This window comes from Ictalurus punctatus, chromosome 8 (assembly GCF_001660625.3).
Source record: "Ictalurus punctatus breed USDA103 chromosome 8, Coco_2.0, whole genome shotgun sequence".
NCBI lineage: Eukaryota > Metazoa > Chordata > Actinopteri > Siluriformes > Ictaluridae > Ictalurus > Ictalurus punctatus.
Genome location: NC_030423.2, coordinates 6,546,607 through 6,559,943, shown reverse-complemented (window position 1 = coordinate 6,559,943; position 13,337 = coordinate 6,546,607). Strand labels below are relative to the sequence as shown.

Below are 13,337 nucleotides of genomic sequence, written 5' to 3'. Positions count from 1 at the left end.
TTCCCCTTGCGCTAAGCGCTGGAGCACGCAACGCTCTCTGAAGGGCAAGCACGCGCTTTTGGGTTTCAGACCCACACTGACTTTGTTTACTTCTCACGTGTGTTGTGTGATTTCTGACCTGTCTCCGCCCCTGTATTGTCATTGGTTGTTTCCCTATGTGTCGTTTGTGTCAGCCGTTTTGTTTCACACTTGATTACGTTTGTCATTTAAACCCCTTGTGTCTCTTTGTACTTTGTAAAGTATTACATGAGTTTTCAGTATACCAACTGGTTGTTCCTCGTTTCATGTGTTATAGTTTTGATCTTATTCTTGCCCTCATTCTTCGATTCTGTTTAGCCTTGTTTACACCCGTTTGCCAATCGCCTGACCCATTGCCTGTTTTTGACTATGCTATTGTCTCACCTTTTGGATTTGTCTGCCTGACTCTACTCTAACAAAGCTCTTACCTGCATTTGCATGCGTCTTAGCCTCCATTATGTGCTTAACAGGAGGTTTTTTGGAATTCAATCAATTAATTCTGTTAATATGAATTAATAACATTCAATAAGTTAAGAAATCTTACTTTAATCTTCAGAATTTAGTTAATGTGTTACTGTTAATTTGGGTAATATGTTTTCTGTTTATGAGACCAGTTACTGTGAAACAACTTCTTGAAATGGAGAGAATAAAGTTTTTATTTGCATTTCCTTCAGAATTGAGAAATTATTTATTATTAATATAAACGTAGGCATAAAAGGCAGAACTATCGGTATCGACGGCCGATATCACTCTGAATAATCGGTATCGGCGCATTATTTATATATATATATATATATATATATATATATATATATATATATATATATATATATATATATATATATATATATATATATATATATATATATATATAAGGCCTGGACAATAATTCAATATCAATATATATCGCGATATAAATTTTTTCAACAACGGTGATATGATTTTTAAACACATTTCCGATATTTCGATATACATTAAAACATTTGTCACTGACTGACGTTCAGGGCGCAGGAGTCAGTTCGTTGTATTCAAGCCGAGGAGAATGAGCAGAACACAATTAGCTACATGCGTGATGACGTAAACCACAGGCACGCAGCCAGTGCTCGGCAGTGTTAGGCTAAGCTCCAACACGGCAAGTTTTAACTATAAAATTAGTACCCCTGACCGCAATACAAATGTGACTGAGCGAGCTTCCACAAGTGAAGACAAAGCAGACGAAATAGTCGATAAGAGAGGAAAGACTAATTCAGTGGTATGGAAGTGGTTTGGCTATCTAAGCTCTGATAAACTTCAGGTTTCAGTGCGCTGCAAAATGTTCCGGAGAGTGGTGCCAACTAGCAGCGGGAACACATCAAATCTGTTCCACCATCTGAAGCAGTTCCACCCGATAGAATATTCTGAGAGTCAGAAGATGAGGCATCATAAAGGTTTAAGCCAACCTGTCTCTGAAATATCACCGCGACCCACATCCCCATTACCAGCTGTGTCAAAAGAGAAACCGATGCAGCAAACGCAGATCGCTGCATTCATGCCTCATGACATTACTAAGGCTGTCACAAACTTTTTGGCTAAGGACATGATGCTGTTTAGTACGGTAGAAAATGTGGGCTTCAGGAAAATGATGTCCGTCATCGACCGCAGATACGAGCTCACTGGCCGGAAATATTTTTCCCGCCGAGCTATACCTACACTTTACGGTGAAGTTAGGGAAAGGGTGCAGGAGCAACTGAAGTCAGGGTCATATTTTGCAACCACAGCTGACCTGTGGTCAAGCCTGGTTTACTTTCCCGAGGATCACACGGGCGAAGCAATTGCAGCCGGACCTACGGACGCGCTCGCCTCCTGGGGACTCAGCGAGGAGCGCCAGGTCTGCATCACCACAGATAGCGGGACCAATATCATCAAAGCCGCTGAGTTGAACAGATGGAGAAGGCTACAATGCTTCGGGTACCGACTGAACTCCGCTATTGGTAAGTTATACACAGTTAATATACATTTGAGTATTATGTAAAGTTATTTTGCTTATGGCATGAGTATATATTACTACAATCATTGCCGTAACAAATAGGCGATATGCTTAACACAAAATAGGCCTAACCTAAATGTAGCTTATCAGTGCTTGTATGTTTTTGATAGCTATTTTTATATTCTTTATATTTGTTTATAGTATGTTTATATTCACACAATTGTATGCTTGCTATGTGGTTGTTGCATGCCATGTCATAAGAAGTTCACTGAGCATGTGTTATAATGTGCATTTGATTCGATAATTAAAACACTTGAGTTGAGGTGCTCTGTGTTGTGTAGGCTATGATTTCATGTGATTTCATTCCCCCAGTTTAAGTGACTGAATAGGCTATTAATTTATTCTTCAATTAAGACATACATATTTGTATGGATTTATACACACAACAGTTATATTAATAAAATTCAAAGGTGTTTTACTGGCATGGAAACAGATGTTTACTTTGCCAAATCAGGTGTGAAATAAAAACAAAATGTACATAAGCAGAAGAATTGTGATTTTGCTGTAAGAATAATATAAATAAATAAAATTTTGTAGTTAAAATACAAATGAGAACTATATATTGCAATATTTTTTTCTCTCTCTGTGTACAGAGAAAGTTCACCAAGACAAGCGAGTGGACAGAGCAGTTGGGGTCTGTAAAAAGGTGGTGGCTGCCTTCTCCTATTCCTGGAAGAAGAAATGGGACCTTGCAGCTGCTCAGGAGGAGTATCACTTGCCACAGCACAAGCTCATCAGTGAAACCCCAACAAGATGGGGCTCCCGTCAACAAATGGTGAGGCGGGTTCTAGAGCAGAAACGGGCCATCACAGAGGTCCTCTCAAAAGACAAGAAGACCAGGTCGCTGGTTCCTACTTGGCAAGATGTGGACGTTTTAGAGTCTATAGATGCAGCTCTAAGCCCGCTCCTTGAATTCACCAATGCCTTGTCCGGTGAGTCCCATGTCAGTGTGTCATTCCTAAAACCAGTGATGCATCTCTTCAACACCTCCATCTTAAAGGAAGCAGAGGATGACACAGACCTCACCAGGACCATAAAGACAACAGTGATGGGATACCTGAATGAAAAGTATGATGACCCAGCCTCAGATGATCTACTTGACATGGCATGCCTCGTTGACCCAAGATTCAACTTCAGTACACTCAGGAGGAGAAGAGAGAATACATCAAAGAGAAAGCTGTGTTGGAGATGCTGAAGGGAGAGAGAGCTGTTCTGGTAAGGGAAGAGGAGTCCAGAGAAGACGTCATGGGAGATGCTTCTGCAGCAGTGACACCAGCCAAGAAAACAAAGTGGTCTCTGGCTAGCTTTTTTTCAAACAGGTCCACCAGTACCAACACAGAAGGCTTGAGTGTACAGCAGGCAGTAGAGAGGAAGCTCAGCAACTACCTTCTGTCTCCAGATGCTGACAATGACTCAAAATCTCTGGATTGGTGGAAAGTCTCTCATAAGAACTTCCCCAGAGTAAGCCAACTGGCAAAACATTACTAGTGTATTCAAGCCACAAGCACCCCCTCTGAGAGGGTTTTTAGTACAGGTGGCAATATTGTCACATGTAAAAGTGCATCTTTGAAGCCAGATAATGTAGACCAGCTTGTATTTCTTGCCAGAAACCTCTAGAGCCTGTCATAGGGTGTCATCAACCCCCAACAATGTCCCTGCCCCAGCAACACGTGTAGTTGTTATTGCTCACACTTTCTGTTTTCTTCAGCATCTCTCATTTTTCATATTTTTTTTATCCTGGCTGAAGCACTTTAATTTCAGTCTATAAGAATAAAATAAACAGCCTATGTTGTAGTTTAAAGTGAAAGATATCAATATTGACAAAGGTGAGAGTTTTATGTTTATTTGACGGTGATTTCACATTTCTTGTTTGTATGAAGGTTAAATTCAAATAAAAGGTGAACGTTCATTTATTTGTGCCATTTTTATTTCTAAATAATTATATAGTTTTATAGGAGGAGAAGATTACAGAAGTTTGAAGGTACAGACATCTGTTGTGGGCGTCCTTGGCAGTTTTTCTGAGGATTTATATTGTTCATATCGTATCGACTGAAATTAAGAAATATATCGTGATATACATTTTGGCCATATTGTCCAGCCCTAATATTTTATATGTTTTATATATATATATATATATATATATATATATATATATATATTTATAAAAACCAAGTCACCAAGTCACATATATTACCAGGCCACTGCCACTAGGGGATACCACTACCATGAAAGGGTGTACTTGGTCTGCAACAATGTTTAGGTAGGTGGTACATGTCAAAGTAACATCCACATCCCGGCCGAACACTTCCTCCACCGGCTTGCCTTCCACCCATAATGCCTCCTGATGCCATCTCTTCTCCAGGTAAGCAATGCACATGCACCCAGCTGTCCACATGATGTAAATGAAAACGTGATTCATCAGACAAGGTCACCTTCTTCCATTGCTCCTTGGTCCAGTCCTTATGCTAACGTGCCCATTGTAGGTGCTTTCGGCAGTAGACAAAGGTAAGCACGAGCACACGGACTGGTCAGCAGCTAAGCAGATCCATATGCAGTAAGCTGTGATGCACTGTGTGCTCTGACACCAGTCTATGATAAACAGCATTATTCTTCGCACCAATTTTTTGATACAGTATACAATTTTCTGTGGGATTGGACCAGAAGGGCTAGCTTCCCACGCACGTCAATGAGCCTTTGGTGACAATGACCCTGTGCCGCTTCACCAGTTGCCCTTCCTTGGACCATCTTTGGTAGGTACTAATCACTGCATACCGGGAACTCCCCACAAGACCTGTTGTTTTGGAGATGACCCAGTCGTCTAGCCATTACAATTTGGCCCTTGTCAAAATCGCTCAGATCCTTACACTTGCCCATTTGTCCTGTTTCCAACAGATCAACTTTGAGAACTGACTGTTCACTTGCGGCCTAATGTAACCCACCCCTTGACAGGTGCCACTGTAACGAGCTAATCAAAGTTATTCGCGTCACCCGTCAGTGGTTTTAATGTTATGGTTGATCGGCATATGCATGTTATTAATTTAGGTAATTAAATGTACAGTCATGTGAAAAAATAAGAACACCCCATGGGAATTGTTTTTTGACATATTTGGACAAACAAACATTTGATCTTCTTTGAAACAGTGCCTATTAATGAAGCTGATATACTTGAACAAAACCACAAGGAAAATTAGCATTTTAAATCATTTATTCAACAGTAATATCATTAAGTGTTATTCTTCTGTGGAAAAAGTAAGTACACCCTTACGATCGTAATTATTATTATGTCCATTATTATGTCCATCAGCCATTGGACAGAGTCAGGACGGGAAGAAAACTGTGCCCATCAGTGAAATCATGTTCCAGGAAGAGGATCAAATTATTTCAAACAACTCACCATTGTCTGCTGATATGTGATACTGATACCAAAAACAATGAGTGATCATGATCACCATCTGAAATTATGAATAATTGAGTACAACGATTGAACTGTGCTGGAAAAATATATCCCCAAAGGATAGTCCTACCTTACTAAACCTATGAATGTGTACCTGTGGTGGCATAATATTATAACAACTCATCATGAAGTAAAAATATTCCATTTAGACAAACAAGATCAGATTAGGTAGATTTGTGAAAAGGTGATCTTTCTGTACTTGGAGATAGGGGGTTTGACAGCATCAGGACATCAGCATGAATATTTTTCAAGCAGTGCACAGAACTGGCACATACCTTAGCTTTTACAACACAGGAATGTAAGGCAGGGGTAGGTCAGAGGATTTTTTTTTTTACTTGAGATGGGGCTCATGACGGCAGCGAAAAGTTTTACGAGTGAGCTTGTCGGCATGTTTAATGTCGCTGGGCAAAAACTCGCTAAACCTTTTACAATCTAATTTGTATGGAATAATTTCAAGGGGTTGCAAGATGGCTTGAAAAAATAAAGTTTCTGTATTTTCTGATTACAATAAATATTCTTCTATATTAAAAGTTAAGATTACAAATAAATGTTTTCTGATTTCTAAAGACATAAGTGACGAGTGTTTTTTTAAAAAATGTTAAATAATACTTTGTGACTCTGAGATATGACGTCACCATGCGGCGACTGCGTGCTAGTTATCACTACAGCTACGTGGAAATCGCAACTGCAAAAATGGATAAATTTGTAATCTGCAAGTCTAAAAATTTTGAGGAAATTGTGGACAGTCTACGCGAGTCGCCTGAACCGTGTACCTCTACTAAACACAAAAGCAAGACCCCGGGTGATCCAGTGTGGCAATGGATGTACTGCTTCCATTTGGATCCACATATTTGTGCAAGCAGATTTCTTCCACCGTTACACAGGGCTGCACAATTAATCGGATATCGATCGCAATTACAATTTTGACTGCCCACGATTAAATGAACATGATCGACTGCAAAATTAACGTTTAAATTTCGTCCTCCGCTGATAGAAAACTCAGCTGCAGATCAAATCAAGCGCTTCCTAAACTTGTAGCCAATCGCCATAGAGCAGTGCAGGGATGACGTCATTTTGTAATGCCAAAACCCGGAAACGGGTTAGCATTTTAGGGCTCGAGCGGCCAGTTTCGCTGCAAGAGGCAGCACTTTGCGTGAGGAGAGATCATAAAACTAACATGATGCTAAAATGCACTACAGAGGTTGTGGTGTCATTAAACATCATCACGCCAAACAGGAAAAAACTTTGCAGATAAATTCAGGGTTCTACAGTGCGACCATTTCACTCGCATTTGTGACTGAATAGTACTTTGTGCGACTGTGAATAAATATTTATTTGCACCGGTGTGAGTGACCTGTTTGGAGTTGTATAATACAATCGGAATAAAAACTACAGGAAGTCCAAAACGCATCTACACCACACAAGAGTTACTTTCACACTGCTTTTCATCTCCTCAGTCAACCAAACAAGTGTGTAAATACTGCAGAGAAGCCATTATGATGAAGAGAGTAACTCTGTACATCATATGCTTCTCTCAACTCTCCGATCTCACAACCGCCATCTTTTATTGATCGTGCAAAATGGCCTAAACTTGCACCTGCCCGTGTAGACACAGCGGCTTCACGCGGAGTAAATTAATAATAATGCTAATGCTACAAGGTGGGTTTAATTCAAACTTCTTTATTAAATAATTCCTCACCAATCATAATCAAGAGTAGCAACTGTTCCGTCTGTAAACATACAGTACGCTGCCACTCTCCTTCACCATCACTTCACTCTCCTTCACTAACACTAACTTCATTTAAACTTACAGTTGCCAGATATCACTAGAAAAGTCAATTCCAGTTTCCACCTTTTGATTTAATCCCCCCAAAACACAATATTATCACAATATTGCCATCAACATGGACACTGTACTGGGAACCGATCTAAAACTGATAAACAAACAAAAATAAAACTACTAAAATATAAAGACAGAAAATGTGCTAGTTATAAATAAATCATTTAATATAAAATAATAGATTATAATAACTTCATTAAATATAAATAAAATGAGAAATTAAATTAAATTAAATGATGTTTAATTGCTATGGGTTGCATTTAATATCAATTTGACATTAAGCTTAGTTCGCTATTTCCTTAGAAAGCTATTAGCCTTTTTCCTAATATGGATCATACTTTTGTTAGTTTGTTTTTAATTAGGACTCTATTGTTTAACATATTTAAAAATAAATATTTTATGCTTGTTTATTTATCAATTAACCAACAGTATCTCACTGCTATTATTTTAACTCAATTAACAGTGACCATGAGCAGAGAGCTTACATTTAACTGTTTATGATAGACTTCCTGATTAAAGCTTAAACAAAAAATGATTGGTATCTGGATAGGTTTCGGTCATAAAAATCCTGATCGGAGCATCCCTAATGAACACCATTAAACTAAAGCGCTTTGCATCTGGCAGGTAAATGAACTCACCCAATCACATCTATATGAGATTATTCAGATACGTACACAATATACGCAGAGTGGTACGAGAACTGACTCCAGCCCAGAACCATGACAGTGGAAAATGTCTAATAGGGTAGCTTTAAATATATTTAAGATTAGCAGACTTCAAATACTGAACACTGATATATATATATTGTATTTGTTTACAAGGTGGAACAGGTTAACAATTGTTTTTTGCATACAGTCTGTAAAACTAACTGAAAATATTTAATTTAGTTTATCAGAAGGCAAATTAATGTGTCTTGGCTCACACTATGTTCCTAAATTCTGTCATAATTGTCCAGCTCAAGTTTTCTCATGCATACTTATATTTACTTATATTGTGGCACATTAACGTTACCATCTCTAAAAAATAAAAATAAAGAAAAAAATGTAAAAAACAACAACAAAAAACCCCCCTAAACTTCAACTGTGCTCCTAAATTTTTGTAATTAGGAGCAAAGAAATTGTCTTGCGTCTCTCCTCCTGTAAACACTGTTAAAGATTTGTACATTAGCAGGAATGTAGCACAACATAGAGGTGAAAGCAGTGGTCTGTTTATTTAAATGTGAAAGTGCAATAAAAATATGTTGTCCCTAAAATCAATGAATAATCGTGATAAATAATCGAGATCTCAATATTGATCAAAATAATCGGGATTATTATTTTGGCCATAATCGTGCAACCCTACCGTTACATATTGTACATGACAAATAAATACCAAATCACATCTTGTTGTTGAGGATGATCTGCAAGTACCCATATCCACCATCATGCCACAGATTAAACTTTTGTGCTCTGAAAAACAAGTGCACCCATGCCAATGAAAGATAAGCCTAAATTAATTTTATATACAGTAAATATAGTGGAAGTGGATGCAATATATTTAAAATGTTGTGAAGGACTTAAAACAACTTTTTGTTTATTGTTTGTGTATGCTGTGGTGGTGGGGGTCACGAGTTCTAGTCAATGTTAGTTTAGCGGTCACTGGCTTAAAAGTTTGAGAACCACTGATGTAGTGAATGTCACATTTAAATCTTGTGGATGTACATATTATGCAGTGAGGATGTAAGCAATGTCTCTCATGTTGCTGCTGGTTCTGCATGCACACAAAAAGTCACACGCCTACTATAAACAAGGTCCCTCTTCTTCGCATCAGGCCATATCACACTACCCAGGCATGGATTATTTTCCTGCAACTGTGCAACACTTTCAATTAAACTCACAAGTCAGTTAAATTAATTCTTGTTTTTAGTCACTTACATTGTTACTAACAAAAGTTTAAATAACACAGTAGTCCTATATTATTATGTAGGGTGGTCAAGCCTTGGCGTCACAGAAAATTATGTCCATTTAGGGCTGTCTGCCCAAAAGGTTTGGGAACATCGTTCTTTTTAAATAAAGAAGGGAATTTCATAGAGATACAAAGTTATGAAATCACACCAAATATATTTACATTTTCACACACAATAGAGAGAATGTGTACTCTAGCTTAGGAAAACCCTGGGGTCAGGGCCATAGTACTACACCACTAGAAATGAGAGGGTTACAGGCCAGGCTCAAGGCCCAACACATGGGATTTGCTGGGATTTGAAACCTCCCCATCAATAGTACTGCATTTCAAACACTGAGCCACTACTGCCCTTCCGTGTTTTGCATGGTTTGTATAGTGGGGCTTTATAGTTGCTCAGTATTACAGATGTGTAGTTAACACAACGTACCGACATTGTTGATATTAATACAGCACTGCCTACATTATAAGTGTTATGAGTCTTGATTAACACTGAAAGTGGTACCACCTTCAGTTATCATTGTCCAGCCAAGATCATACGAAGATCATACTGTAGATGTTAATGCCACATTGCAGAGATTTATCGCTGGGGATTTCGCCGAGTTTTTATTGCTCTTTACCTGATGCCTTGGGCTCCATAGTCAGAAAATGCCAATGAACGCCAATAACCTCGCAATCATTAAAAATTCATGAGGTGCGACCTTCCAACTGTAGGGGAATCTGAAGCAGAATACCCCTGTTGCGGTACTTCAAATAAACAGCATATGCATATCGGCACGCCGTGTCAAAAGAAAATCATGAGACATGGGCTAAACGCAAAGAAAGATGAACCAGTGTGCTCTCTGTGGTGAAATACAGAGTACTACTCGATTATCAGTAAGTCCTAAGTCATATTTAGCACGTGCAAAATGGTAATATAATGGTCTAATAATGGTCTAACATGTTCAGTATTATAATGGCCTGATACCGTTATAATGCGTCTTCTCTGGAGATGCTCATATGAACTCTAGTAACCCAGTCGTATAACAAAGCCAAACATGGGGGCACTGCTAGTCCCTGCTGAATCAAGCATTTTTGCAGAACCACAAAAAAAAAAAAATAAATAAAAAAAATAAAATAAATTTAAGTCCACTTACAGAACCAATAACAACCGCAAGTCCTCTAGGTTACGATTCGCGACGTTTCTCCGATCGAATATCAGCCATGCTTGAAAGGCAATATAGCGCGTAGAGGACTCACAAAAGCGACATCCATTGCGAGAAAAAACACTGATACGTCGAAACTGCTCGCTTCATCCCGCAGCCATTCGAGAGAGAGAAGTAAACGAATTAGGGGCGCTACTGAGCATGCGCATAATCGTAAGGGGGGGGCTGCAGATCTGTCAAAGCCTGGGTCTGTACATTGTCAACAGAAGGACATGAGGAGACTTTTTGGGACAGTTCTGCTCACCTCTTGGCAACAGCACATTAGATTATATGATAACAGATTTAGACCCTTTCTATGTCAGCACATTCACTGTTAAGCCGCTAACCCCTCTTTACAATTACGGTGTTCATTAAAAAGACAGGAACTAACCCCACTGTACACACACAGCCCAGTAAATACAACATTCAGAGACCACAGCCCAAAACAGCACCAAAAATTTCTAGAAAGCAATCAGCAGCCATGAAATTTATTAGACACCTTTCTGGACACATACATTTACAGTAGACATAATAAAGACATCAATCTTGCAGTTATGAATATAAACAATATTTTCATTAGGACTGCACTAATTTGTTGATTTCAGATTTAGAAACAAACCAAAAGTTTTTTTTTGTTGTTGTTGTTTTTTTTTTTTTTTAAAAAATCCAACCAACAATAAGTGGTTGGATACAGAATGCAAAATTATTAGAAAAGAATTAAGAAAATTATAAAATCAAAAATGCAGAGATCCAAACAAAGCAGAATTATGTCTTCATTATTGTCATACTTTACGACTTTATAAACATGCACTCCAAAAAAAATAAATAAATAAAATAATAAAATAAGCCCAGTATATACAAACACGAGTGATTATCCATATCCAGGAGTCCATAAACACAAATTGTTTCTAGGAGTACTAGAAAAATCTAAATACAGTTCCCTCTGAAAGTATTGAAACAGCAAGGCCAATTCTATTGTTTTTGCTATACATTGAAGACATTTGGGTTTGAGATCAAAAGATGAATATGACACTATACAGTGATGCTTGAAAGTTTGTGACCCCAGTAGAATTTCTATATATCTGCATAAATATGACCTAAAACATCATTCGATTTTCTAAAAGTAGACAAATAGACCCCAATTAAACAAATGAGACAAATGAGACAAAAATATTATACTTGCTCATTTATTTATTGTGGAAAATAATGCAATTTTACATATCTGTAAGTGGCAAAAGTATGTGAACCTCTAGGATTAGCAGTTAATTTGAAGGTGAAATTAGTCAGGTGTTTTCAATCAATGGGATGACAATCAGGTGTGAGTGAGCACCCTGTTTTAATTCAAAAACAGGGATGTATGAAAGTCTGATCTTCACAACACATGTTTGTATGTGTGTGTGTGTGTGTGTGTGTGTGTGTGTGTGTGTGTGTGAGGGGAGAGCCGGTTTGGCAATAGCTGTGACTGAGCAGGGGATGGCAGAAGGAAGTGACGAGTCAGGAAGTGAGATGGGGTTTGAAGAAGATGGCGAGAGAGATAGGAGTGTATGGAACATAGTACGATCGAGAAAAAGGGAAAAAAAAGAAAAGAGAACGTCTAACACAGAGGAGACAGATAGCGAGCAAAGTATTAGCTTAGCAACAAAACAGAAAGAGGAAGACGAAGTGATCATAAAATTATCTCTGCAACTGAATAAAATAGATGGTGAGAGAGTTCATTGTTCGTTGATTGGGTATGAAAAATGGGTTCAAGGAGTCATTTCAGGAATACCTACAGGTGTTACAGAGGAACAAATAAAATACAGTGTTTCAGGGGCAAAAGTACTAGAAGTAAAAGTCTTTAAAACAACTAGAAATGCGACAGTCTGGCTGTGATGATTAGCTTTGATGAATCAAGACTGCCAAGTAAGGTGTACATAGGATACATGAGCTATGAAGTCAGGCCATATATTCCTCCACCATTGAGATGCTTATAATGCCAAAAATACGGCCATGTAGCAGCAATATGTAAGGGCAAACAGAGATGGGGTAGGTGTGCAGGCGAACATGAGTACGGGAGGTGTGGAGATGGAGTAAAGCTCAAATGCTGCAACTGTGGAGGAGAGCATAGCTCAGCTTACCGTGGCTGTGAAGCCAGTAAGAAGGCAGTGGCGGTGCAACAAGTGAAGACATTGCAAGGAATAACGTATACGGAAGCAGTAAAGAAAGTGTCCAGTGAAAGGAAGATCTACAAACCAGAAAATAACCTTGCGGGAGTTGTGAAAAGATTGCGGTATAGAAAGATATGCTAATTATGAGCAAGAATGAGTTTGTGTTGTTTATGATTGAGGTTATAAATTGCTCAGCACAGACAGAGAGAAAGACGGAAAAGATCAAAATAATAGTTAAATCAGCTGAAAAATACCATGGTATTAAAGGACTCAGCCGTGAAGGAGTGGAAGAAATGTTAACTGCAGGAATCTCTAACTCTCAGTCCTGGGCTGGCTGCTCTTCATGATCCTAGTTATATTGCAGTGGAATGCCAGGAGTCTTATAGTTAATGGACAAGAATTCAAAAAGTTTGTGATTGATTTATTAGATCAACCTCATGTAATATGTGTGCAAGAGACATGGTTGAAACCACAGTTAGACTTTGCAATTTTAGTAATTATACTACAATTAGAAATGATAGGGAAACAGGTAAAGGTGGAGGGGTAGCAATTTTTGTAAGAAATGATATGAGATATAATCTAATCAATAAAGGGAAAAAACATGAATCTGTGGTAGTCAAAATATGGACAGGAAAAGACAGTATAATGATAGTCAACTTACAATCCAAGTAATATACTGAGCACTGAATGCAGTATGTGGGTTGACAAGGGAAAATAGTATGGTGTA

At 38.3% G+C, this 13,337-nt stretch overlaps 2 protein-coding genes across 3 annotated transcripts in view; one reads left to right on the top strand and one right to left on the bottom strand.

The window, feature by feature from the left end:
• The window catches only part of rnf145a (ring finger protein 145a), a 71,091-nt gene extending 60,469 nt beyond the window's left edge, over nucleotides 1–10,622 (bottom strand). The window contains exon 1 of one of the 2 annotated variants that reach the window (XM_053682242.1): nucleotides 10,416–10,622. The gene's annotated coding sequence lies outside the window, so the exon portion shown is untranslated. The remainder of the gene's footprint in view (nucleotides 1–10,415) is intronic. The other variant, XM_053682243.1, reaches the window with a different exon arrangement.
• LOC108269219 (E3 SUMO-protein ligase ZBED1-like) lies at nucleotides 908–4,129 on the top strand. The gene is made up of 2 exons (XM_017474938.3): nucleotides 908–1,988; nucleotides 2,638–4,129. The coding sequence occupies exons 1-2, from the start codon at nucleotides 1,331–1,333 to the stop codon at nucleotides 3,237–3,239; spliced, it is 1,260 nt and encodes a 419-aa protein (XP_017330427.1). The 5' UTR covers nucleotides 908–1,330; the 3' UTR covers nucleotides 3,240–4,129.
• Nucleotides 10,623–13,337: the final 2,715 nt, after the last annotated feature.

Excerpts from the sequence above, each read along its gene's own strand:
- LOC108269219 (XM_017474938.3), top strand. The coding sequence starts at position 1,331 with ATGTTCCGGAGAGTGGTGCCAACTAGCAGCGGGAACACATCAAATCTG. Across the intron at positions 1,989-2,637 it reads CCGACTGAACTCCGCTATTG|AGAAAGTTCACCAAGACAAG; the intron begins GTAAGTTATACA and ends CTCTGTGTACAG.